Source organism: Chiloscyllium plagiosum, unplaced genomic scaffold (genome assembly GCF_037043375.1).
Source record: "Chiloscyllium plagiosum isolate Xiang-an unplaced genomic scaffold, Cpla_swu_hap1 HiC_scaffold_23, whole genome shotgun sequence".
Taxonomy (NCBI): Eukaryota; Metazoa; Chordata; class Chondrichthyes; order Orectolobiformes; family Hemiscylliidae; genus Chiloscyllium; species Chiloscyllium plagiosum.
In genome coordinates, this window is record NW_028270161.1 from 43,066,573 (window position 1) to 43,089,793 (window position 23,221).

At 39.8% G+C, this 23,221-nt stretch overlaps 1 protein-coding gene and 1 long non-coding RNA gene across 33 annotated transcripts in view; one reads left to right on the plus strand and one right to left on the minus strand.

Annotated features, from left to right (window-relative positions):
• The window catches only part of LOC122546275 (uncharacterized), a 128,131-nt gene that overhangs the window by 63,989 nt on the left and 40,921 nt on the right, over positions 1-23,221 (minus strand). For 23 of the 32 annotated variants that reach the window (XM_087999576.1, XM_087999603.1, XM_087999592.1 and 20 more), the window contains exons 29-46: positions 20,122-20,153; positions 18,409-18,504; positions 17,800-17,853; positions 15,970-16,032; positions 15,667-15,714; positions 14,926-14,985; positions 11,184-11,243; positions 10,404-10,463; positions 9,402-9,464; positions 8,083-8,145; positions 7,768-7,827; positions 6,406-6,468; positions 6,091-6,150; positions 2,830-2,892; positions 2,516-2,575; positions 1,766-1,825; positions 1,113-1,175; positions 809-862 (exon numbers count right to left, since the gene is read on the minus strand). In XM_087999576.1, coding sequence (XP_087855702.1) covers positions 809-862; positions 1,113-1,175; positions 1,766-1,825; positions 2,516-2,575; positions 2,830-2,892; positions 6,091-6,150; positions 6,406-6,468; positions 7,768-7,827; positions 8,083-8,145; positions 9,402-9,464; positions 10,404-10,463; positions 11,184-11,243; positions 14,926-14,985; positions 15,667-15,714; positions 15,970-16,032; positions 17,800-17,853; positions 18,409-18,504; positions 20,122-20,153 — 1,082 coding nt within the window. The remainder of the gene's footprint in view (positions 1-808; positions 863-1,112; positions 1,176-1,765; positions 1,826-2,515; positions 2,576-2,829; positions 2,893-6,090; positions 6,151-6,405; positions 6,469-7,767; positions 7,828-8,082; positions 8,146-9,401; positions 9,465-10,403; positions 10,464-11,183; positions 11,244-14,925; positions 14,986-15,666; positions 15,715-15,969; positions 16,033-17,799; positions 17,854-18,408; positions 18,505-20,121; positions 20,154-23,221) is intronic. The other 9 variants (XM_087999601.1, XM_087999600.1, XM_087999604.1 and 6 more) reach the window with 8 other exon arrangements.
• Positions 1-23,221, plus strand: part of LOC148145882 (uncharacterized) — a 94,778-nt gene that overhangs the window by 63,669 nt on the left and 7,888 nt on the right. The window lies entirely within an intron of this gene.

A 23,221-nucleotide genomic window follows, 5' to 3' on the forward strand; every position in this document is an offset into this window, starting at 1 on the left:
CTATTCTGCAATCAGAAGTAACAAGCTTTCTTACAAATGGGCTTACTTTTCCAAGTTAAGAACAGATAGACTGTGTCTTCTTTGAGACATTGACTGGATTTGAGGCATTGAAAGTCATAAGCAAACCTTTCCTTTCAAGAATATGATGTCATTTCGAATACTTGTGTGGGTCTGAAGCAAATTGACTTTTAGGCAAAAGACCATCCTTCACTTCTCAATAGCAACATGCATTCAAAAATGAGTGTACCAGAACGAGTATGTCCAAAGATCATACTTTCAGATATTTAATGACTAGAGATTTCCATCAAATTTTAGACAAGAAGACCCTGCTTCACTTCTCAACAATAGCTTCGAATGAAATGTGGAGGCACCAATATTAGGAGACCCATTGCTCATACTTTAGGTTATGCAATGACTGGAGATTTCCTTCAAATCCAGAGCTTCAGTGAAGCTCATTGAAAACAGACAGATTAAATGGTTCAGAGTGAAGTCTAAGATGCCATGGCATTGCATGTGTGCAAATTTCATTGCATTATTTCATCACTTATTTGAAGGTCACTGCATTTGTTAAGACTACAGAGGCTGACTTCAAGGATGCTCATATGAAAAGATCCCTATTTCATTGTTTGTTTCAAAAATCTCTTATCAAGATTTAGGGAGGAAGTGACACATCAGCCTCCACCCTCCATCAAGTCTTTACTCAGTTTTTGTAATTCCAAATGAACAGACTTTCATTGTCAGAAAACCCAACGTGACACTATTGCTGTCCAAGGCATTGCTGTTTTACCCAATAGAAACCATCACTCACCTAGTGTGGAGGTACTGGTGTAGCCAGGTGTAGTTGGTGGAACAGTTGTTGTTCCTGTTGAAAAAGAACACAAATAATATTCAAAACCACAAAACGATTCCGAAGCAACATTCCCTGAAAGCAATCTGATAGAACGTGATAGAACTGGGAGAAACATGTAAATTACATCAGATTGTTCACAATGAACTGTACCGAATATCAAGTTGAAGGCATTAATTAGTGTTCTCAGTGAGGGTGCTGAAAATCAGAAAGCATTCTACTTGCAATAAAATTGTGAATTGTATTCAATGCAGATGTCACTCACTGGCTGTGGAGCTGCCAGTCGTCTCAGTTGTTGGGCTTGTCCCTGTTGTAGTAGTTGATTCTTCTGAGGGAGAAACAAAAGAATCAACAACCAATACATCCAATGCCACATGGGACAGTATTGAGAGAGGACAGGTTTCCACCATTGTAACAGACGTCAAACAGATAATATGGAAAGTTTTACATTGCCCAGACACCCAATGTGAGCTGAAGGACTTTGCAGAAAGAGAATTGTTTTTGAGCTGTGTTCACTGTTGGAGAAATCGAATTGTGCCCTGATATTTTTACACAGTCAGAAAATCAATCTCAGAAATTTTGGCTCAGGTATACAGATGGTTTGGCATTGTGTTGGTGGTCCCTTCTCATCTTTCAATGAAAGTAACAGGAATTTGTCAATTAAGCAGAGAATGTGGGGAAAGGTCCAATCTAACTTATCAACCAACAGACCCATTGTTGTCCTTTCTTCATCAAAAAGATGAGGATCTGACTAAATTCAATGCATGAGGCTCCACTGAAGTCTTTAGCACAACATTTTCTGAAGAGAGAATGTGGATCCTGGGCTGGGAATGACAAAGGAATTTTCCTATTCAGATGTTTTGTCAGTTCTTGCTTCAAATTGTTTTCTCATGTTTAATGTAAAAGGACCTGACTCACCAGTTGTGGAGCTGGCAGCAGAACTGGCTGTGGTGGTCGTCACTGATGTTGTTGTGGTTTCTGTTAGAGTAAACAAAATGTAATCACAATCCATAAACATGTTTGGAATCAAGACTCATGAGAGTGATTTAACAGAAATCTGCAGGAATGCACAAATAATGAGAGGCTGTGTAAAACAGTTCAATCTTATTCCACAGATGCCCAATCAGTAAGTATCCTGCTACATCATAATTTATGTAAAGCATCATTCTCCAGCTCTCCAGCAAATGAGAGTTCCTGAGGTAGGTCAACACATTGTTTCTGCTTGCAGAAGTGTCAAGGAAAGTAGGACACAGATGTACAGTGAGTTGCGAAGTCTCAAATGTGAGGTGTGAAAAAACAATTTAACATAATGACATAGTTTGCCAATGGAAATAGCAACCTCAAAGTTTAGTGTAGCTAACTTGATCCCAGGCAGAGAAACAACATGCAGCGCTAAGTGGAATAGCAGTATAATGGCCTCAATGTTTAATATCTGGAGAACCTGAATGGATTCAATGGGAAGACTGACAAATGTTTGCATCAGAACCATTTTGTCAGAGTGTCGAAGTGTGTTGGCCTTTTATGCCCAGATTACTCTCCTCTTGTAGGAATAGAACAGGATTTTGGAAGATGGTGGGAGCAGACTTTGAGTGCTCAGGAGGTGAGGATTCCATTAATTTGCTTGTATCTAAGGCCTTGCAATTCTTAATAGAATTTGTCAATACTCACCAGTTGTGGAGCCAGTGGTTGAGCCAGTAATTATTGGTGAGACTGTTGTGGAGCTTTGTTCTAAATATGAAGGAAATATGAAGGTCACAACAGTTTGATTCAATTCCAAAAGAATATTTATTGTTTTTCAGAATGATAGGAGGATAGGATACAGGTCAGGTACATTACAGAGATAAATAAATATGTATATCAAATATAACACTAGAAAAGAAATAGGTACAATATCTTAATTCTCCAAAGAATTCAACTAATACTGAGAGAAGTGATTCTGTTCGCCGAATACTTTCTGTTGAATAAACAATAGCTTCTCTCACCAGTTGTGGAGGTGGATGTTGACGGTGCTGTTGTGGTGTATACTGTTGTTGAAGTGGTTTCTTCTAAAAGAAAACAAATGAACTTCCAGTCAGTGTGTTCCATTGTGATTTGGGGCTGTTTGTTCCTCCTGAAACAGCACCTCCAGATCATGCACAAACCAAACTAAAGATGACCAAGAGACTTGACATTTGTGCCCAGATCTGATAAAACATGATATGTGTCCACAATAAAATAGATGGTCTATTCTGCAATCAGATGTAGCAAGCATTCTTAGAAAAAAATGAGCTTGATTTTCCAAGTTAAGAACAGAGAAACTGAGCCTTATTTGAGCCATTGACTGGATTTGAAAAACGGTAACCCGTCAGCGCACCTGTTTTCAAGAATATGATGACACTTCAAGTACTAGTGTGGGTTTTGAAGCAGATTGACTTTTAGACAAGAAGACAATCCTTTCCTTCTCAATTGTAGCATGCGTATAGATGTGGATGTACCAGTATGAGTGTATCCAGAGATCATACTTTCAGGTATTTAATGACTGGAGTTATCCAGCAAATTTAATTTCTGGCTGTAACAGCTGCTCTTTTTTTTGAGGTATTTTAGGTGTTGGAGGTGATTTCCTCGAATTCCAGGAGCAGTAATTACTGTTTTATATGCTGTTGCATTGTTTTGGAACTTGGGATAAAAAAGTCAAAACAACAGCAGTTTTAGAAGGGAGAAGAACAGACAAAAGAAGCACATGGTGAGGTCAGTGCAGGGGAGAGAGAGAGAGAGAGAGAGAGAGAAAACCTGCACAGTTACTGCCTTTGCTGTTTTGAGTTCATGTATCGCTGGACATTAGAGTGCATCTGGGAAAATTAACAAACAGTGAGTTTCACAACTAATCTTGGAGGAACCTGTTTGGGCGAAGTTCACAGCACAGAATCAGATAAGTTAATTGTTGTTTTAAATCTGTCCAATAGAAAGGCTGCAGTAGTGAGAGAGTGGGTTCTTTCTTGATTATATGTTTTTGGAGATAGGTCTCTTGATTAAACTTAAAACATAAGCCATAACTATTAATTTAAACTGGGGCAGTGTTTTGTGGAGGAATAAGACAGGGTTATTTTCTGGGTCTGTAGATTGTGAAATGGCCTTTGCAGTGATATGTACTTCTTGTCAGATGTGGGAGTTTAAAGAGAGTTTAAGGGTTACTGAGGATTATATCTGCCATAAATGTTGTTGGATGCGAATCTTATCAGATCGAATGGATCGGTTGGAGAGACAGTGAGAAGCGATGAGGACTTTGCAATAGCAACAGTATGTGATGGATGGCAGTAATAGGAAGGGGGGAAATCTCAGATACAGTCACACAGATGGGTTAACTCCAGGAAGGGTAAGAGAGGTAGGCACCTGTGGCAGGAGTCTTTTGTGGATATACCCATTTCAAGCAGGTATGCTGTTTTGGAAAATGTAGGAAATGTTGGATTCTCAGAGGAACGTAGCACGAACAGCCAAATTTCTGGTATTGAGACTGGCTCTAATGCAACGAGGGGTACATCGGCTTCCAAGAGATCAATTGTGTTAGGGGATTCTGTAGTCAGAGGTACAGATAGACGTTTCTGTGGCCAGCAGAGAAAAAGCAGAATGGTGTGTTGTTTCCCTGGTGCTAGGGTCAAGGATGTCTCAGAGAGGTTGCAGAATGTTCTCACGGGGAGAGGGGCCAGCAAGATGTCATTGTCACATTGGAATGAATGATGCAGGAAGGGGAAAGGTTGAGATTCTGAAGGATTCTGTTTAAGAAGGGTGGTAAGGACAAGTCAGGGAACTATCGACCAGTGAGCCTGACCTCGGTGGTGGGCAAGTTGTTGGAGGGAATCCTGAGGGATAGGATATACATGTATTTGGAAAGGCAAGGACTGATTCGGAATAATCAACATGGCTTTGTGTGTGGGAAATCACATCTCACAAACTTGATTGAGTTTTTTGAAGAAGTAACAAAGAGGATTGATGAGGGCAGAGCAGTAGATGTGATCTATATGAACTTCAGTCAGGTGTTCGACAAGATTCCCCATGAGAGACTGATCAGCAAGGTTAGATCTTATGGAATACAGGGAGAACTAGCCATTTGGATAAAGAACTGGCTCAAAGGTAGAAGACAGAGGGTGGTGGTGGAGGTTTGTTTTTCAGACTGGAGGCCTGTGACCAGTGGAGTGCCACAAGGATCGGTGCTGGGCCATCTACTTTTTGTCATTTATATAAATGATTTGGATGAGAGCATAAGAGGTACAGTTAGTAAGTTTGCAGATGACACCAAAGTTGGAGGTGTAGTGGACAGCAAAGAGGGTTATCTCAGATTACAACAGGATCTGGACCAGATGGGCCAATGGGCTGAGAAGGGGCAGATAGAGATTAATTCAGATAAATGTGAGATTCTGCATTTTGGGAAAGCAAATCTTAGCAGGACTTATACACATAATGGTAAGGTCCTAGGGAGTGTTGCTGAACATAGAGACCTTGGAGTGCAGGTTCATAGCTCCTTGAAAGTGGAGTCGCAGGTAGATAGGATAGTGGAGAAGTCATTTGGTATGCTTTCCTTTATTTGTCAGAGTCGAGATTATAATGGTGCTGCAGTTCAGGCAGCATCCGACGACCAGTAAAATCAACGTTTCGGGCAAAAGCCCTTCATCAGGAATACAGGGTATTGAGTACAGGAGTTGGGAAGTCATGTTGCGGCTGTACAGGACATTGGTTCGGTAACTGTTGGAATATTCCGTGCAATTCTGGTCTCCTTCCTATCGGAAAGATGTTGTGAAACTTGCAAGGGTTCAGAAAAGATTTACAAGGATGTTGCCAATGTTGGAGGATTTGAGCTATCGGGAGAGGCTGAACACTTTCCATTGAAACATGGAGACACCAATTTTAGAAGACACATAGGTGATAGCTTCAGTTATGCAATGATTGGAGATTTCCAGAAAATGGCATTATATGTGTGCAAACTTCATTGCATTATTTCATCACTTATTTGAAGGTCACTGCATTTGTTAAGACTACAGAGGCTGACTTCAAGAATGCTCATATAAGAAGATCCCTGTTTCATTGTTTATTTATGAAATAATTCTTATCGAGCTTTGGTGAGGAAGTGACACATCAGTCTCTGATCTCAACCAAGTCTTTACTCAGTTTTTGTAATTCCAATTGAATAGGTTTGCACTGTCAGGAAGCTCAAGGTGATACCATTGATAGCCAAGGCATTGCTATGTTAATCAACAGAAACCATCACTCACCTGGTGTGGAAGTACTGGTGAAGCCAGGTGTAGTTGGAGGAACAGTTGTTGTTGTTGTTACTATTGAAAAGAACATGAATAATACTCAAAAACACAACCTCAAAATGATTCCGAAGCAACATTCCCTGAAACCAATCTGACAAAACGTGATGGAACTAGGAGAAATATCTAGTTAACATCAGATTCTTCACAACGGATTGTGCTGTAGATCAAGCTGATGGCATTAATAAGCATTCTCAGTGAGGATGCTGAAATTCAGAAAGCATTCCACTTGCAACAAAATTGTGAATTGTATTCAATGCAGATGTCACTCACTGGCTGTGGAGCTGCCAGTCGTCTCAGTTGTCGGGCTTGTCCCTGTTGTAGTAGTTGATTCTTCTGAAGGAGAAACAAATGAATCAACAATCAATACATTCAATGCCACATGGGACAGTATTGAGAGAGGACAAGTATTAAGAGTATTACATTGACCAGAAACCTGATATGTGCAAAATGACTTTGCAGAAAGGGAATTGTTTGTGAGATATGGTCACTGTTGGAGAAAACAAATTGTGCCCTGCTGTTTTTGCACAGTCAGAAAATCAATCTCAGAAATGTTGGATCAGGTATACAGATAGTTTCACGTCGTGGGCAAGGACCCTTCTCATCTTTCAATGAGCGTGAGAGGTATTTGTCAATCAAGTGTGGGCAAAGGTCCAATGTAATTTATCAGCCAACAGACCCATTGTTGTCCTTTCTTTATCAAAAGCTTGACGATCTGACTAAATTGAATACACGAGTCTCCACTGAAGTCTTTAACACAACATTTTCTGAAGACAGAATGTGGATCATGGACTGGGAATGACAAAGGGGTTTCCTTGTTCCGATGTTATTTAGGTTCTTGCTTTAAATTGTTTTCTCATGTTTAGTGTAAAAGGACCTGACTCCCCAGTTGTGGAGCTGACAGTAGAACTGGCTGTGGTGGTCGTCACTGATGTTGTTGTGGTTTCTGTTAGAGTAAACAAAATGTAATCACAATCCAGATACAAATATTGTAACAAGGCTCACGAGAGCGATTTAACAGCAATCTGGAGAGATTGAACAAATGATGAGAGGATGTGTAAAACGTTTTAAATCTTTCTCCACAGATGCCCAGTCAATAAATATCCTGCTTTATCATAATTTATGTAAAGCATCTTTCTCCAGCTCTCCAACAAATGAGTGTTCCTGTGGTAGGCCAAGACATTGTTTCTGCTTGCAGACGTATCAAGAGCAGTAAGACTCAGATGTACTGTGAGTTGGAAAGTGTCAAATGTGTGGTGTGGAAAATCAATTTAACATAATGGCATAATTTGCCACTGGAAGTAGCCACCTCAAAGTTTCGTGAGCCAATTTGATCCCAGGCATAGAAACAATGTGCAGCGCAAAGTGGAATGGCAGTACTACAGCCTCAATGTTTAATATCTGGAGAACCCGAAGAGATCCAATGGGAAGATTGACAAATGTTTGCATCAGAAACATTTTGTCAGTGTCGAAGTGCGTTGGCCTTTTATGCTCACGTTATTCTCCTCTTGTAGGAATAGAACAGGATTCCAGTAGATGGCGGGAGCAGACTTTGAGTGCTCAGGAGCTGAAGGTTCCATCAATTCGCTTGTATCTATGGGCTTGCAATTCTGAATAGTGTTTATCATTACTCACCAGTTGTGGAGCCAGTGGTTGAGCCAGTAATTATTGGTGAGACTGTTGTGGAGGTCTTTTCTGAAATATGAAGGAAATTTGAGGGTCACAATACTTTGATTCAATTCCAAAAGAGTATTAATTTATTTTCAGAATGATAGGAGAATAGGCTTCGCGACAGGTACATTGCAGAAATGAATAAATATATATGTTAAATACATCACGAGAAAAGAGACAGGTGAAATAGATGTACTCTGCAAAGGATTGGACTAATACTGAGAGAAGTGATTCTGTTTGCTGAATACTTTCTGTTGAATAAATTAAAGCTTCTCTCACCAGTTGCGGAGCTGGACGTTGACGGTGCTGTCGTGGTGTATACTGTTGTTGAAGTGGTTTCTTCTAAAAGAAAACAAATGAACTTCCAGTCAGTGTGTTCCATTGTGATTTGGGGCTGTTTGTTCCTCCTGAAACAGCACCTCCAGATCATGTACAGACCAAACTAAAGATGACCAACAGGCTTGACATTTGTGATGAGAGGTGATAAAACATGGTGTGTTTCCACAATAAGATAGATGGCCTTTTCTACAATCAGAAGTAACAAGCATTCTGAAAAATGAGCTTTGATTTTCCAAGTTAAGATCAGAGAGATTGTGCCTTACTTCTGTCATTAACTGGATTTGAGGCACTGAAACTTGTCAGCAACATTTTTTGAGGAATATGATGTCACTTCAAATTCTAGGGTAGGCTTTGAAGCAAATTGACTTTTAGACAAAAGACCATCCTTCACTTCTCAGTAGCAGCATGCACTCAAAAGTGGATGCGCCAGGACAAGTATATCCAAAAATCATGCTTTCAGGTATTAAATGATAGGAGATTTTAGACAAGAAAACATTGCTTTACTTCTCAATAGTGGCTTCCACTGAAAGGTGGAGGCACCAATATTAAGAGACCTAAAGTTCATGCTTTCAGTTATTCAGTGACTGGAGTTTTCCAGCAAATCCACAGCTTCACTGACACTCATGAAAACAGATTAAATGGTTCAGAGTGAAGTCCAAAATGTCATGGCATTGACTATGTGCAAATTCATTGCATTAGTTCATCACTTATTTGAAGGTTACTGCATTCCTTAAGACTACAGAGGCTGACTTCAAGGACACTCATATAAGAAGATCCCTGTTTCACTGTTTGTTTCTGAAGTAATTTTATCGAGATGTGGGGATGAAGTGACACATCAGTCTCTGATCTCTATCAAGTCTTTACTCAGTTTCAGTAATTCCAAATGAATAGACTTTCACTGTCAGGAAGCTGAAGGTGATGCTACTACTGTCCAAGAAATTGCTATTTTATCCAATAGAAACCTGATGTGGAAGTACTTGTGTAGCCAGGTGTAGTTGGAGGAACAGATGTGGTTGTTGTTATTGAAAAAGGACATGCATAATATTCAAAACCACAAAACCTCAAAATGATTCCGAAGCAACATTCACCCGAAACCAATCTGATAGAAACATCTAGATGCCATCAGATTCTTCACAATGAATTGTGCTGAAGATCAAGCTGTTGGCATTAATAAGCATCCTCAGTGAGGATGCTGAAATTCAGAAAGCATTCCACTTGTAACAAACTTGTGAATTGTATTCAATGCAGATGACACTCACTGGCTGTGGAGCTGCCAGTCGTCTCAGTTGTCGGGCTTGTCCCTGTTGTAGTAGTTGATTCTTCTGAGGGAGAAACAAAAAAAATCAACAACCAATACATCCAATGCCACATGGGACAGTATTGAGAGGGGACACGTCATCTGTCATTGTAACAGATGTGCAAACGGATAATATTGTGGGCGGCACGGTGGCACAGTGGTTAGCACTGCTGCCTCACAGCGCCAGAGACCCAGGTTCAGTTCCCGCCTCAGGCGACTGACTGTGTGGAGTTTGCACGTTCTCCCCGTGTCTGCGTGGGTTTCCTCCGGGTGCTCCGGTTTCCTCCCACATCACAAAGATGTGCAGGGTCAGGTGAATTGGCCATACTAAATTGCCCGTAGTGTTAGGTAAAGGGTAAATGTAGGGGTATGGGTGGGTTTCGCTTCGGCGGGTCGGTGTGGACTTGTTGGGCCGAAGGGCCTGTTTCTACACTGTAATCTAATCTAATCTAATCTAATCTAATCTAATCTAATCTAATCTAATTAGAAGTGTTACCTTGACCAGACACCTGATATGAGCCAAAGAACTTTCCAGAAAGAGAATTGTTTTTGATGTGTGTTCACTATTGGAGAAAATGAATTGTGCCCTGATATTTTTGCACAGTCAGAAAATCAATCTTAGAACTTTTATCTCAAGTATACAGACCGCGTGGTAATGTCGGGCAGGACCCTTCTCATTTTCCGATGAAACTGAGAGGGATTTGTCACCCAAGCAGAGAGTGTGGGGAAAGGTCCCATCTAACTTATCAACCAACAGACCCATTGTTTTCCTTTCTTTATCAAAGAGTTGATGATTTGACTAAATTGAATGCATGAGCCTCCACTGAAGTCCTCAGCACAACATTTTCTGGAGACAGAATGTGGATTCTGGACTGGGAATGACAAAGGAATTTCCCTGTTTCAATGTTTCAAGTTTGTGCTTCAAATTGTTTGCTCATGTATAATGCAAACGGACCTGACTCACCAGTTGTGGAGCTGGCAGTAGAACTGGCTGTGGTAGTTGTCACTGATGTTGTTGTGGTTTCTGATGGAATAAACAAAATGTCATCACAATCCATAAACATATGTTGAATCAAGACCAATGAGAGCAGTTTAATAGCAATTCAGAGGGAAACCACAGATGATGAGAGAATGTGTCAAGCAATGAAAGTTTATTTCATCAGATGCCCAATCAGTAAGTATCCTGCTATATCATAATTTGTGTAAAACATCATTGTCCAGCTCTCCAGCAAATGTGTGCATGTGAGGAGGTCAAGACATTGTTTCTTCTTGTAAAAGCATCAAGGACAGTAGGACATGGATGTAATGTGAGTTGCAAAGTCTCTAATGTGAGCTAAAGAAAAATAACATAATGACATACTTTATGCTTTGTTACTGGACATTACAGCATCTAAGATTGGTGCAGACAATTTGATTCTAGGCATCATTCTGCATTACATGATTGTTTGATTCGAAACAATCTGCAGTGCTAAGCGGAACAGCAATACAATGGCCTCAATGTTTAATAGTTGGAGAAGCTGAAGTGATTCAATGGAAAGGTTGATAAATGTCTATTGCAGAAACATTTTGTCATTGCATTGAAGTGCATTGACCTTTTATGCTCAGATTACTCTCCCCTTGTAGGAATAGAACAGGATTCTGGAAGACTGTGGGAATAGACTTTGACTGAAGAAGAATTCAAGATTCCATCAATTCACTTGTATCTAAGTCCTTGCAGTCCTTAATAAAATTCATCATCACTCACCAGTTGTGGAGCCAGTGGTTGAGCCAGTCGTTGTTGGTGAGATTGTTGTGGAGGTTTGTTCTGAAATATTGGAGAAATTGAAGGGCACAACACTTTAATTCAATTCCAAAAGGATATTTATTGTTCTTTAGAACAATAGGAGGATAAGATTCCCGTCATATGTACGGAAATAAATGAATAAAATATGTATGTCAAATTTACCACTGGAAAAGAGATAGATGAAATATCTCAATTATCAAAAGAATTGAACTAAAGCTGAGAGAAGTGATTTTGTTTGCAAAATATTTATGCTCAATAAACTAAGGTTTCAGTGATCATTTGTGGAACTGGAAGTAGATGTTGGTGTATACTGTTTTTGAGTGGTATCTTCTGAAGGAAAACAATTGAAATTCCAATCAATATGTTCCATTCTTATTTGGAACACAATGTGCCTGTGCAAGCAGTCCCTTTGGATCACGCAGAAGATAAATTACAATGATCAACAGGTTTGAAAATTCTTACTACATCTAATAAATAATAGCTGTGCCCAACAATAAAATAGGTGGTGTACTCCACAATCAGAACTACCAAGCTTTCCAAATAATAAGCCTAATTGTATACATTCAAGCAGAGTGTGAAATTGCTTTTCTCAGTTGTTAAATACATTTGAGGTACTGAAACTCAGCAACACCCTTTTTTCTCTACAATATGCTGGCACTTCAAATACTATTGCCAAATGGAAAGTTAGGCAAGAGGGTAATGCTTTAATTCTCAAAAGTCGCAAACACCAATACTAGGATACTCAGATGTCAGATTTTAAGTTCTATAATGACAGGAGATTTCTATTTAACTCACAGCTTCACTGTCGCTCATCATGGTCAGAGGTCAGATGACACCAGGTTATAGTTCTGATTTGGAGCCGATGAAGGAGCGTCGCTCCGAAAGCTGGTGTTCTTCCAATTAAACCTGTTGGACTATAACCTGGTGTTGTATGATTTTTAAGGTTATAGTTCAACAGGTTTATTTGAAATACGAAGCTTTTAGAGTGCCGCCCCTTTGTCAGTTCACTGACAAACACACGTCATTCCAAATACTTGTGACTTCAAGTAAACCAGTTGGACCATAATCTGTTGTCATCTGACTTCTGCCCTTGTTCAACACCAGCACCTTCATATCGTAGTTCATCAGTACATACATATAAGTGGTTCCCAATGAGATCTAAGGTGCAATATCGTTGGCTGTGTATAAATTTCATTGCACCTTTTCATGACTTATTTGAAGCTTGTTACATTCAGTAAGAATACAAGTAATTCAGTAAGAGGCTGACTTCAAAGAAGTTCATAAAGGAAGATAGTACTTTCATGTTTGATTCTGAAATAATAATTCATATTGAGATTTCGTCCACATCTTAGACCAACAATCTCAGGTGTCAACCATGACCAAGACCAAATGAACACAATTTCAATCACAATGAGCTCAAGTTGATCCGAAGGTTCAATTCGTTGCTATTATACCCAATGGAAAATGTCGCCCACCTGTTGTTGAAGTATTAGTGTACAGTTGGGGGTATTGATGTTGTTGATATCGGAAGAAAAACACTATTCCAAACCCACAAAACCTCAATTTGATTCCGAAGCAAGCTTTAATCAACATTTACCAAAAGCCAATCTGAACACAAATTGCGATGGAACTAAGAGAATACTTGGACCACATCAGATTCTTCACAATGATGTGAGCCAAATATTAAGCGGATAGCAATAGTATGCATTCATAATAAGGCAGCTGACATTCAGAAATAGTTCCACTTGTAACAAAATTGCAAATTATATTTACTGCAGGTGTCACTCACTGGTTGGGGAACTACCAGTTGTCTCAGGAATTATGTCAAGATTAGAATGGTGCTGGAAATGCACAGCAAGTCAGGCAGCATCCGAGGAGCAGGAAAATCAATATTTTGGGCAGAAGCCCTTCATCAGGAATGAGACTGGAAGCCTCGGGAGTGGAGAGATAAATGGGAGGGGCTGGGGCTGGGGAGAAGGAAGCTAAGAGTGCAACAGGTGGATGGAGGTGAGGATGAAGGTGATAGGTCAGAGAGGAGGGTGGAGTGGATAAGAGGGAAGGAAGATTAACAGTGGGACAGGTCATGAGGATGGTGCTGAACTGGAAGTTTGGAACTGGGGTAAGGTGGGGATGGGGAAATGAGGAAGCTGGTGAAGTCCACATTGATGCCCTGGGGTTGAAGGGTTACGAGGCGGAAAATGAGGTGTTCTTCCTCCAGACGTCAGGTGGTGAGGGAGTGGTGGTGAAGGAGGAGTTGAAATGTTCGTCTATGGGGTGGTGGGATTGATTGTTGCGGGTGTCCCGGAGATGTTCTCATTCTGAGAGAATGCGTCCAGTTTCTCCAATGTAAAGGAGACTGCATTGGGAGCAACAGATACAATAAATGACATTTGTGGAAGTGCAGGTGAAACTTTGATGGATGTGGAAGGCTCCTTTGGGGCCTTGAATGGCAGTGAGAGAGGAGGCGTGGGCACAGGTTTTGCAATTCCTGCGTTGGCAGGAGAGGGTGCCAGGAAGGAGGGAATGGTCTTTGTGGAAAGTGAAGAAGAGTGGGGAAGGAAATATATCCCTGTAAGGGGGTCCATTTGTAAGTGGCAGAAAGGTCGGCGGATGATGTGATTTATGCGGAGGCTGGTGGGGTGGAAGATGAGGACCGGCGGGGGTGGGGGGGTGGGGTTCTGTCCTTGTTGCGATTGGAGGGGTGGGTTTGGAGTGTGGGGTGTGGATGAAATGCGTTGAAGGAGAAAATACGGTCTTTAAAGAAGGAGGCCATCTGGTGTATTCTGTGGAGGAATTGGTCCTCCTGGGAGCAGATATGGTGGAGGTGGAGGAATTGGGAATATAGAATAGCATTTTTGCAGGAGATAGGCTGGGAGGATGTGTAATTCAGGTAGCTGTGGGAGTTGGCGGGTTTGTAAAAAATGTCGGTGTTGAGTCAGTTGTTGTTAATGGAAATGGAGAGGACCAGGAAGGGGAGGGAGGTGTCAGAGATGGTCCATATGAATTTAAGGCCTGGGTGGAATGTGTTGGTAAAGTTTTGAACTGCTCAACTCCTTGTGGGAGCAGTCATCGATGTAGTGGAAGAAAAGGTGGGGGCTGTTTGCTGCTCTGCTTGAAGTTGATTCTTCTGAAGGACAAACAAAAGAATCAATAACAAATACATCCAATTCCATGTGGGACAGAATTGAGAGGAGAGGCAGACTCAACAAGTATTCTGGCATTGAAATGAAGAGTGCAAACAGAAAACATTAAAAGCATTAGAATGACCAGACACCTGACATAAGCTAAGACATTGCAGAAAGGGAATTGTTTTTGAGGTGTGGTCACAATTATAGAATAGGAATTGTACCAATCACTTTTTGCACACTCAAACCAGACAGAAAATCCATTACAGAAGTTTTGACATCCTGAAGGAGCACCCTACTCATCTTCCACTGAACGTGAGAGATATTTTTCAATCAGGCAGAGTGTGAGCAAAAGTCCAATCTAATTTATCAGCCAACAGACCCATTGTTGTCGTTTCTTTATCAAAGAGTTGACGATCTGACTAAATTGAGGTTCTATTGATGTCCTCAGCACATTTTCAGAAGACAGAATGTGGATCATGGACGGGGAATGACAAAGGAATGTCCCTGTTCTGAAGTTTTGTAGTTTCTTTCTTCAAATTGTTTTCTCATGTTAGATGCAAAAGGAGTTGACTCACCGGTTGTGGAGCTGGCACTGGAACTGGCGGTGCTGGTCGTCTCTGGTGTTGTTGTGGTTTCTATTGGAGTAAAGGAAATGCAGTCACAATCCATACATATATATTGAACCAAGACTACTGAGAGTGATTTCACACCATTCTGGAGGGAATGCACAAATGATGAAAGAAGGTGTGAAAGAAGTTCAAAACACATTCCACAGATGCCCAATCAGTAAGTATCCAACTAAAGCATCATTCTCCAGCTCTGCAAATAAATGAATGTCCCTGTCATAGGTAAAGAAATTGTTTCTGCTTGCAGAAGCGTCAAGGACAGTAGGGCACAGATGTAATATGAGTTACAAAGTGTCAAATGTGAGGTGAGAAAAAACAAATTACATAATGACATAGTTTGCCACTGGACTTTTCAACCTTGATGTCTGGTGCAGCCAGTTTGAGTCCAGGCATCAAATTTTATTAAATGATTCTTTGAATAGAAACAATGTATAGCACTAATTGGAATGGCATCACAATGGCCTCAATGTTCAATATTTGGAGAAGCTGAATCGCGTCAATGGGAAGATTGGCATCAGAACCGTTCTGTCATTTTGTAAAAGTCTATTGACCTTTTATGTTCAAAATACCCTCCTGTTGCAGATTTAAATAAGTTCCTGGAAGATCATTGACTGAAGAAGAGCTGAAGACTCCATCAATTCACTTGTATCTAAGACCTTGCAACTGTTAATAGAATTCATCATTACTCACCAGTTGTGGAGCCAGTGGTTGTTGGTGAGACTATGGTGGATGTTTGTTCTGAAATATGAAGGAAATTTGAAGGTCACAACATTTTGATTCAATTCCAAAAGAATATTTATTCTTTTTCAGAATGAAAGGAGGATAGGATTCGCGTCAGGTATATTACAGAAATGAATAAATATGAATGTCAAATACACCACGAGAAAAGAGACAGGTGAAATATCTCAATTCTGCAAAGAATTGAACTAATACTGAGAGAAGTGATTCTGTTTGCCGAATACTTTCTGTTAAATAAATTAAAGCTTCTCTCACCAGTTGTGGAGCTGGACGTTGACGGTGCTGTCGTGGTGTATACTGTTGTTGAAGTGGTTTCTTCTAAAAGAAAACAAATGAACTTCCAGTCAGTGTGTTCCATTGTGATTTGGGGCTGTTTGTTCCTCCTGAAACAGCACCTCCAGATCATGCACAAACCAAACTAAAGACGACCAACAGGCTTGACATTTGTGGCTAGAGCTGATAAAGCATGGTATGTGTCCTCAACAAAATAGGTGGTATATTCCACAATCAGAAGGAACAAGCATTGTCAAAACATGAGCTTGATTTTCCAAGAACAGAGATTCTGTGCCTTCTTTGAACCATTGACTAGCTTTGAGACAGTGAATTTCACCAATATAACTTTGTTTTCAAGAATATGATGACACTTGAAATACTGGTGTGGTTTGAAATGGAATTTTAGACAAGAAGACATTGCTTTACTTCTCAATAGTACCTTCCATTGAAATGTGGAAGCACCAATATTTCGGAGACTCGTAGGTCATCCTTCTAGTTATTCAATGACCAGAGTTTTCCAGCAAATCCAGAGCTTCATTGAAAACTTACAGATTAAATGATTCAGAGTAAAGTCCAAGATAAGATAGCATTGCTTGTGTGCAAATTTCATTGTATAATTTCATTACTTGGAGTCAAAGAGTCATAGAGATTTACAGCACAGAAACAGGCCCTTTAGCCCAAATCATCCATGTCAGCCAGATATCCAAAACTAATCTATTACATTTGTCAGCATTTGACCCAGCTCCCTCTAAACCTTTTCTATTCATATACCCATCCAGATGCCTTTCAAATGTTGTAATTGTACCAGTCTCCACCACTTCCTCTGGCAGCTCATTACACACACCCTCTGTGTGAAAACGTTGCTGCTTATGTCCCTTTTAACTTTTTTCTCCTCTCACCTTAAACGTATGGCACAAATCTTTGTGGCACCTGACCACCGGTCACAGGCTTTCAGTCTGAAACATGTCCCACCACCACCCGCTGTCTTTACCTTGAAGCTAATTCTGTATCCAAATGGCTATTTGTCCCTCTATTCCACATGATATAACCTGTATACCATGAGGAAACTTGTCGAAGTCTTACAGAAGTTCTTCTAGATCACGTTGACTGCTCTGTCCTCATCAATCCTCTTCATTACTTCTTCAAAAGACTCCACGAAGTTAGTGAGATGCGATTTCGATGCACAAAGCCATGTTGACTATCTCTAATCTGTCTATGCCTTTCCAAATGCAAGTAAATTCTGACCCTGAGGATTCCCTCCAACAACTTATTTGAAGCTTGCTGCATTCACTATGAATACAGAAGCTCACTTTAAGGATGCTCATATATGAAGATCCCGGTTTCATGTTTGTTTCTGAAGCAATTCTTATTGAAATTTGGTCAATAATTCAGACATCAATCTCAGGCTTTGATCCTGTCTTGACTCAGTTTCTAGAAGACCACCTGAACAGAATTCCATTATCAAGAAGCTCAGGATGATCCTTCATATGGAATCCCTTCAGTGTGACAACAGGCCATTTGGCCAATTGTGTCTGCACTGATCCTTCAAACTGCATCTCTCCCAGACCACATAGCCACTCCCTTTCCCAACATTTTCCATGGCTAATCCACCTAGCTTGCACATCCGTGGACACATCTTTGGATAGGGGAGGAAACCACACAGACACAGGGAGAATGTGCAAACTCCACACAGACAGTCACCTGAGGATCAAATCAAACCCAGGTTCCTGGTGCTGTGATGTAGCAGTGCTGACCACTCAGCCTTGTACCCACGGCTTTGCTATTACACCCCCAATAGAAACCATCACACACCTGTTGTTGAAGTACTGGTGGAGCCAGATGTACTTGGAGGCACTCTTGTTGTTTCTATTCAAAAAAAGAATAATATTCAAAATCACAAAATCTCAAAATGGTTCTAAACAATCAACATTCACAAGAAATCTGATACCAGTTATATTGTTTCTAGGAGAAACATTTAGCTTCCATCATATGCTTCACCATTTATTGGGCTTAATATCAACCTGAAGGGAGTAATGCATGTTCTCAATGAGGTTGCTGTATTTCAGAAAACCTTCCACTTGAATTAGCTTGTGGAATGTACTCAATGCAGGAATGAGAAATTTCAGTTACTAGGATAGATTGGAGAGGTTCGGAGAATTCATTTCAGAGAGAAGGCTAAGAGGAGAACTGATAGAAGTTTTGAAAATCACGAGTATAATGGGATCTTTTACATATATCTGAGAAGATAGATGGGACTTCGGTTTAATCTCATTGAAAATTCAGGACTGCTGACAATGTAGCACTCCCTCAACACCTTATTGCAGTGGAAATTTGTATTTGGGTCCTGTCTCTTAAAGTATACAAAATAACGTTTTACTTGCTAACCGTCATATTACCTTACAACTACGGTTTACTGTTTACCTGTGCTTGGTATTGTTGAAGAAGGTGTTGTTGTCAATGATATAAGTGGACTTGAAGTGGATGACACAGTTGTTCTCACAGTTATGGTTGTAAACCCTGTTGTGATAAACAGACTTAAAATAACTCTGCAGTTCTACTCTAATCATAAAGTTAAAAATCACATAATATCAGGTCATAGTGCAACAGGTTTACTTGGAAGCACTAGCTTTCAGAGTGCTGCTCCTTCATCAGGTGGTTGTGGAGTATAAGGTCGTAAGACATAGAATTTATAGCAGAAGTTTAGAGTGTAATGTAACTGAAATTATATCTTGAAAAAGACCAAATCATATTCTAGTAATGATAATTTTTAGTAGTGTTACTCAGTTCTCAGATGCATAAAACAAACATACCCTTGTATATAAAGCTCACAGTAAGGTATTATAAAATATGTAAATACTATGTAGATGAGGGATACAATTGACACAGGAGTATTTCATGTTGGAAATTGAGTGACTCAATACACAGATTCAGCTCTGAAGTTAATGCTAAATGAGTTCACTAAACCAGTTGAGCTTGGTCACTAAAGCAATGTGACATTATAATTGACTTCAATGTACCCAGGTCAAGAGTGTCAGCGGGGTAAGAGTAGGTTTTACTACTGAAAACAGTCCGTGAAAGATGTGACTGTGTGTAGATGGTTGCAATCTTGAAGATTTCATCATTTGACATCCTCTCTCCATTGTCATATCCTCATGCTTGCCATTTAAGCATTCAAAATGTCGGTCCTCATGACACATCAATTGGAAAGAAAATAGATTGTTCATTACTCCATGTATTGTTCTGTCTTGCCACTCAAATTACCTGATCTTTTGCAGCTACAATAAATTTGTAAGTAATAGGAAAAGACTTGAAATAATTTTCTTTAAATGTTATTTATTATTATGAAGACAGTAAATAGAATTAGAAGAACAGATAGTAAGAGTTTCTATAAAATATTTAAAAATGCAAACAGGTAGCAAAGCGATTGTTGATCCTATAGAAAACAGTCAAGGAATCTAATAATGGAAACTAGAGAGATGGAAGATGACCTGAGGAGGCATTTTCCACCATCCTTCACCATAGAGGATTCAAGTAACATCCTAGACTGAACTGTCAATCAGGAAATGGAAAGGAGATAGGAACTCTAGAAAATAACCAACAGTGGAAAAATGTGACCAAGCAAATTGTTGGATTATAAGTTGACAATGCTCCAGATTGTGATGGACTTCATCTTTAGATCTTGAAGGAAGAGAACTGTGAAATAATTGTTATGTGGATTTAACTTTCTAACATTTCCTAAATTCAGAAATGTTTCACCACATTAAAAAGAAAGTGTTATAACATCCTTATGCAAAAAATAAGGGAGACAGAAAGTGAGAACCTAAGGGATGTGCCAGTGAGAAATTGCTGAGCCTCATGGCTCACTGCACTCCACTTATCCATTTCAGAGTCAAACTGCACATCCACTGGAATAATATCTACTCATTTGAGCAAGTAAATGTTATTTAATTATTGGCAACAGAATGTGTTTTTATACTGAGTTTGAACTGTAGATCACATTCTTTTAAAACATTGAGTAGACTACTGCAACTGCTAATATTAATGCTGAAGAATCAACAGGAAAAGCAAAACAGAGAAATAGACATTTCACATGTATCGAGCTAATATCTGAAGGCTGAATGGAAAGCTACTTACGTTCGCATTGCGTAGCTCCATTGGTACACATGCTGGTATAAATGAAACAAATATTACAACAAGATACAAGTGCAAAGTACTTCACAAAATGTTGAACAATGAGGACTGAATAGGGATAGTCAATGAGGCGTTGCACGTGTGAAATCATATCTCACTAACTTGTTTGAGGTTTTTGAAGAAGTGACAAAGGGAATTGATGAAGGCAGAACAGTGAACTAGCCATTTGGATACAAAATTGACTCGAAGGTAGGAGACAAAAGCTGATGGTGGAGGGTTGATTTTCAGACTGGAGGCCTGTGACCACTGGTGTGCGCAAGGATCTGAGCTGTCTCCACTGACTTTTGTCATTTATACAAATTATTTGAATGTGAACTCAGGAGTTGCATAAAATGCCAAAACTGGTGCCATAGAGTCCTAGAGTCATATAGCACAGAAACAAACCCTTCGGTCCAACCAGTCCATGCCGAACATAATCTCAAACTAAATGAGACCCACTTGCCTGCTCCTGGCCCATATCCCTCCAAACGTTTCCTATTCATGTATCCACAAAATGTCTTTTAAATGTTGTAATTGTGCTCACGTGCACTACTTTGTCAGGAACTTCATTCCACATGTGAACAAAGGTACAACATTACCCAACCTCCAGTCATCAAACACCTCACCTATAGTTATGGTAAAAAAAATTGCCTCTTATGTCTTTTTTAATTCTCTCCTCTCACCTTAAAAATATACTCCCTAGTCTTGAAATTTTCTATTTTAGGGAAAAGACAACTTCCATTAATTCTATCTATGCCTCTCAATATTTTGTAAACTTCTATGAGATTACCTCTCAACCTCCTACTCTTCATGAAAGAAGCCCCAGCCTATGCAGTCTTTGTTTCTAACTCAAAGCTTTCATATCCAGCAACATCCTAGTAAATCTCTTCTGAACCCTATTCAGCCTTCCTATAACAGCGAGACTAGAACTGGACACAATATTCCAGAAGAGGCTTCATCAATGCCCTGTACAACCTCAATGTAACATTCCATATACTGAAAGGACTGGGCATTGAAGGCAAGCATGTCAAATGCCTTTTTAACCACTCTGTCTATATGTGACACAAACTTTAAAGAATTTGAGCCTGCACCCTTGGGTTCCTCTGTTACACAACACTACCTAAGGCCCTATCATTACTTGTATAAGCCCTATCTTTGTTTGTTGTGCCATTCAATATCCGGCATTTATCTAAATTGATCTCCATCTGCCAATTGTCAGCTGATTGACCCATTTGATCAAGATCCTTTTGTAATCTTAGAAAACCTTCTTCACTGTCTACTATGCCACTAATTTTCATGTCATCTGCAAATGTACTAACCATGCCTTCTATATTCTCATCTAAATTATGTATATAAATGAAAACAAAAGAGAACTCTGAACTGATCCCTGTGGAACACTGCTGGTCACAGGCCTCAAGTCCAAAAAGCAACCCTCCACCATTACTGTCTCTGGCCATTAAGTCAATTATGTATCCAAATGGCAAGCTCACCCTGAATCCCATTTGACCTAAATTTACTAATTAGTCTACCATGTAGAACCTTGTCAAAGACTTTGCTAAAATCCAAATAAACAATATCTACTGCTCTGCCATCATCAAACTTTTTGATAACTTCCTCAAAAAACTTAATCAAGTTTGTGAGAGATGATTTTTCTCACACAAAACTATGCTGACTATACCTAATCAATTTTTACTTCTCTAAATGTCCATAAATCCTATCTTTTATAATTACATCCAACAATTTACCTACAGCCGAAGTCAGACTCACAAGTCTATAGTTCCTAATTTCTCCTTACAACCTTTCTTAAACAAAGGCACAACATTAGCCACCCTCCAGTCACCTGACCCATTGTTACTGTTAATTGGTCAGTAAAGGAAGGTTACCTCAGACTACAATGGGATCTTGATCAGATGGGCCATTGGGCTAAGGAGTAGCAGATGGAGTTTAATTTAGATAAATGTGACGTGCTATATTTTGGAAAGACAAATCAGGGCAAGACTTATCCACTTAATTGCAAGGTCTTAGGGAGTGTGCCAAAAAAGAGACCTTGGAGTGCAGGTTCATAGTTCCTTGAAAGTGAAGTCAGAGGTAGACAGAATAGTGAAGAAAGTGTTTGGTGTACTTGCCTTTTTTGGTAAGTATATTGAATATAGGAGTTGGGAGGTCATGTTGCAGTTGTGCTGGACATTAGTTCGGCTGCTTGGAATACTGCATTCAATTCTAGTCTTCCTGCTATAGGAAAGGTATTGTGAAACTTGAAAGGGTTCAGAAAAGATTAACAAGGACTTTGTCAGGGTTGGAAGGTTTGCGCTACAGGGATAGGCTGATTAGGCTGAGGCTATTTTTCCTGGAACATCAGACGCTGAGGGGTGACCTTATAGAGGTTTATAGAATCATGAGGGACGTGGATAGGTTGAACAACCAAGGTATTTTCCCTGAGGTGTGGGAGTCCAAACCCTGGAGGATAAAGGTTTAAGATGAGAGGAGAAAGATTTAAAAGGGATCTAAGAGGCAACTTTTTCACCTAGAGAGTGGTGTGTGTATGGAGTGAGCTGCCAAGGAGGTGGTGGAGGCTGGTACAATTAAAACATTTAAAAAGCATGGGTGTATGAATAGGAAGGGTTTGGCGAAATATGGACCAAGTGCTGGCAAACAAGTCTAGATTTATTTAATATTTCTGGTTGGCAAGAATGAGTTGGACTGAAGGGTCTGTTGACATGCTGTATATCTCTATTACTCTATAATAAATAGATACAAAGCAGGAAGGAAAAAGCAAAAATAAAATTGAAACCTCTGCAATCACAAGTAGAGGTGGAAGTTGGTGGGAAGCTTTTAAATTCAAGAGAGAGGGAAAAAAGGAAGAATTGCTAAAACATGAAATGTTCATAAGGACTGACAGGTCAGGTGCTAAAGCTGTGGTGCAGGGAACAAGGAACAACAAATAGACTGGTCTTGGAAAACCAGAAAACAAGCAAAAGTATAAACTGCAGAAGAAAACCACAGAAATAGATAGAAGAATAGATTATAGTGGAATTTGAAAGACAGAGTAAAGGTAGCAATATTG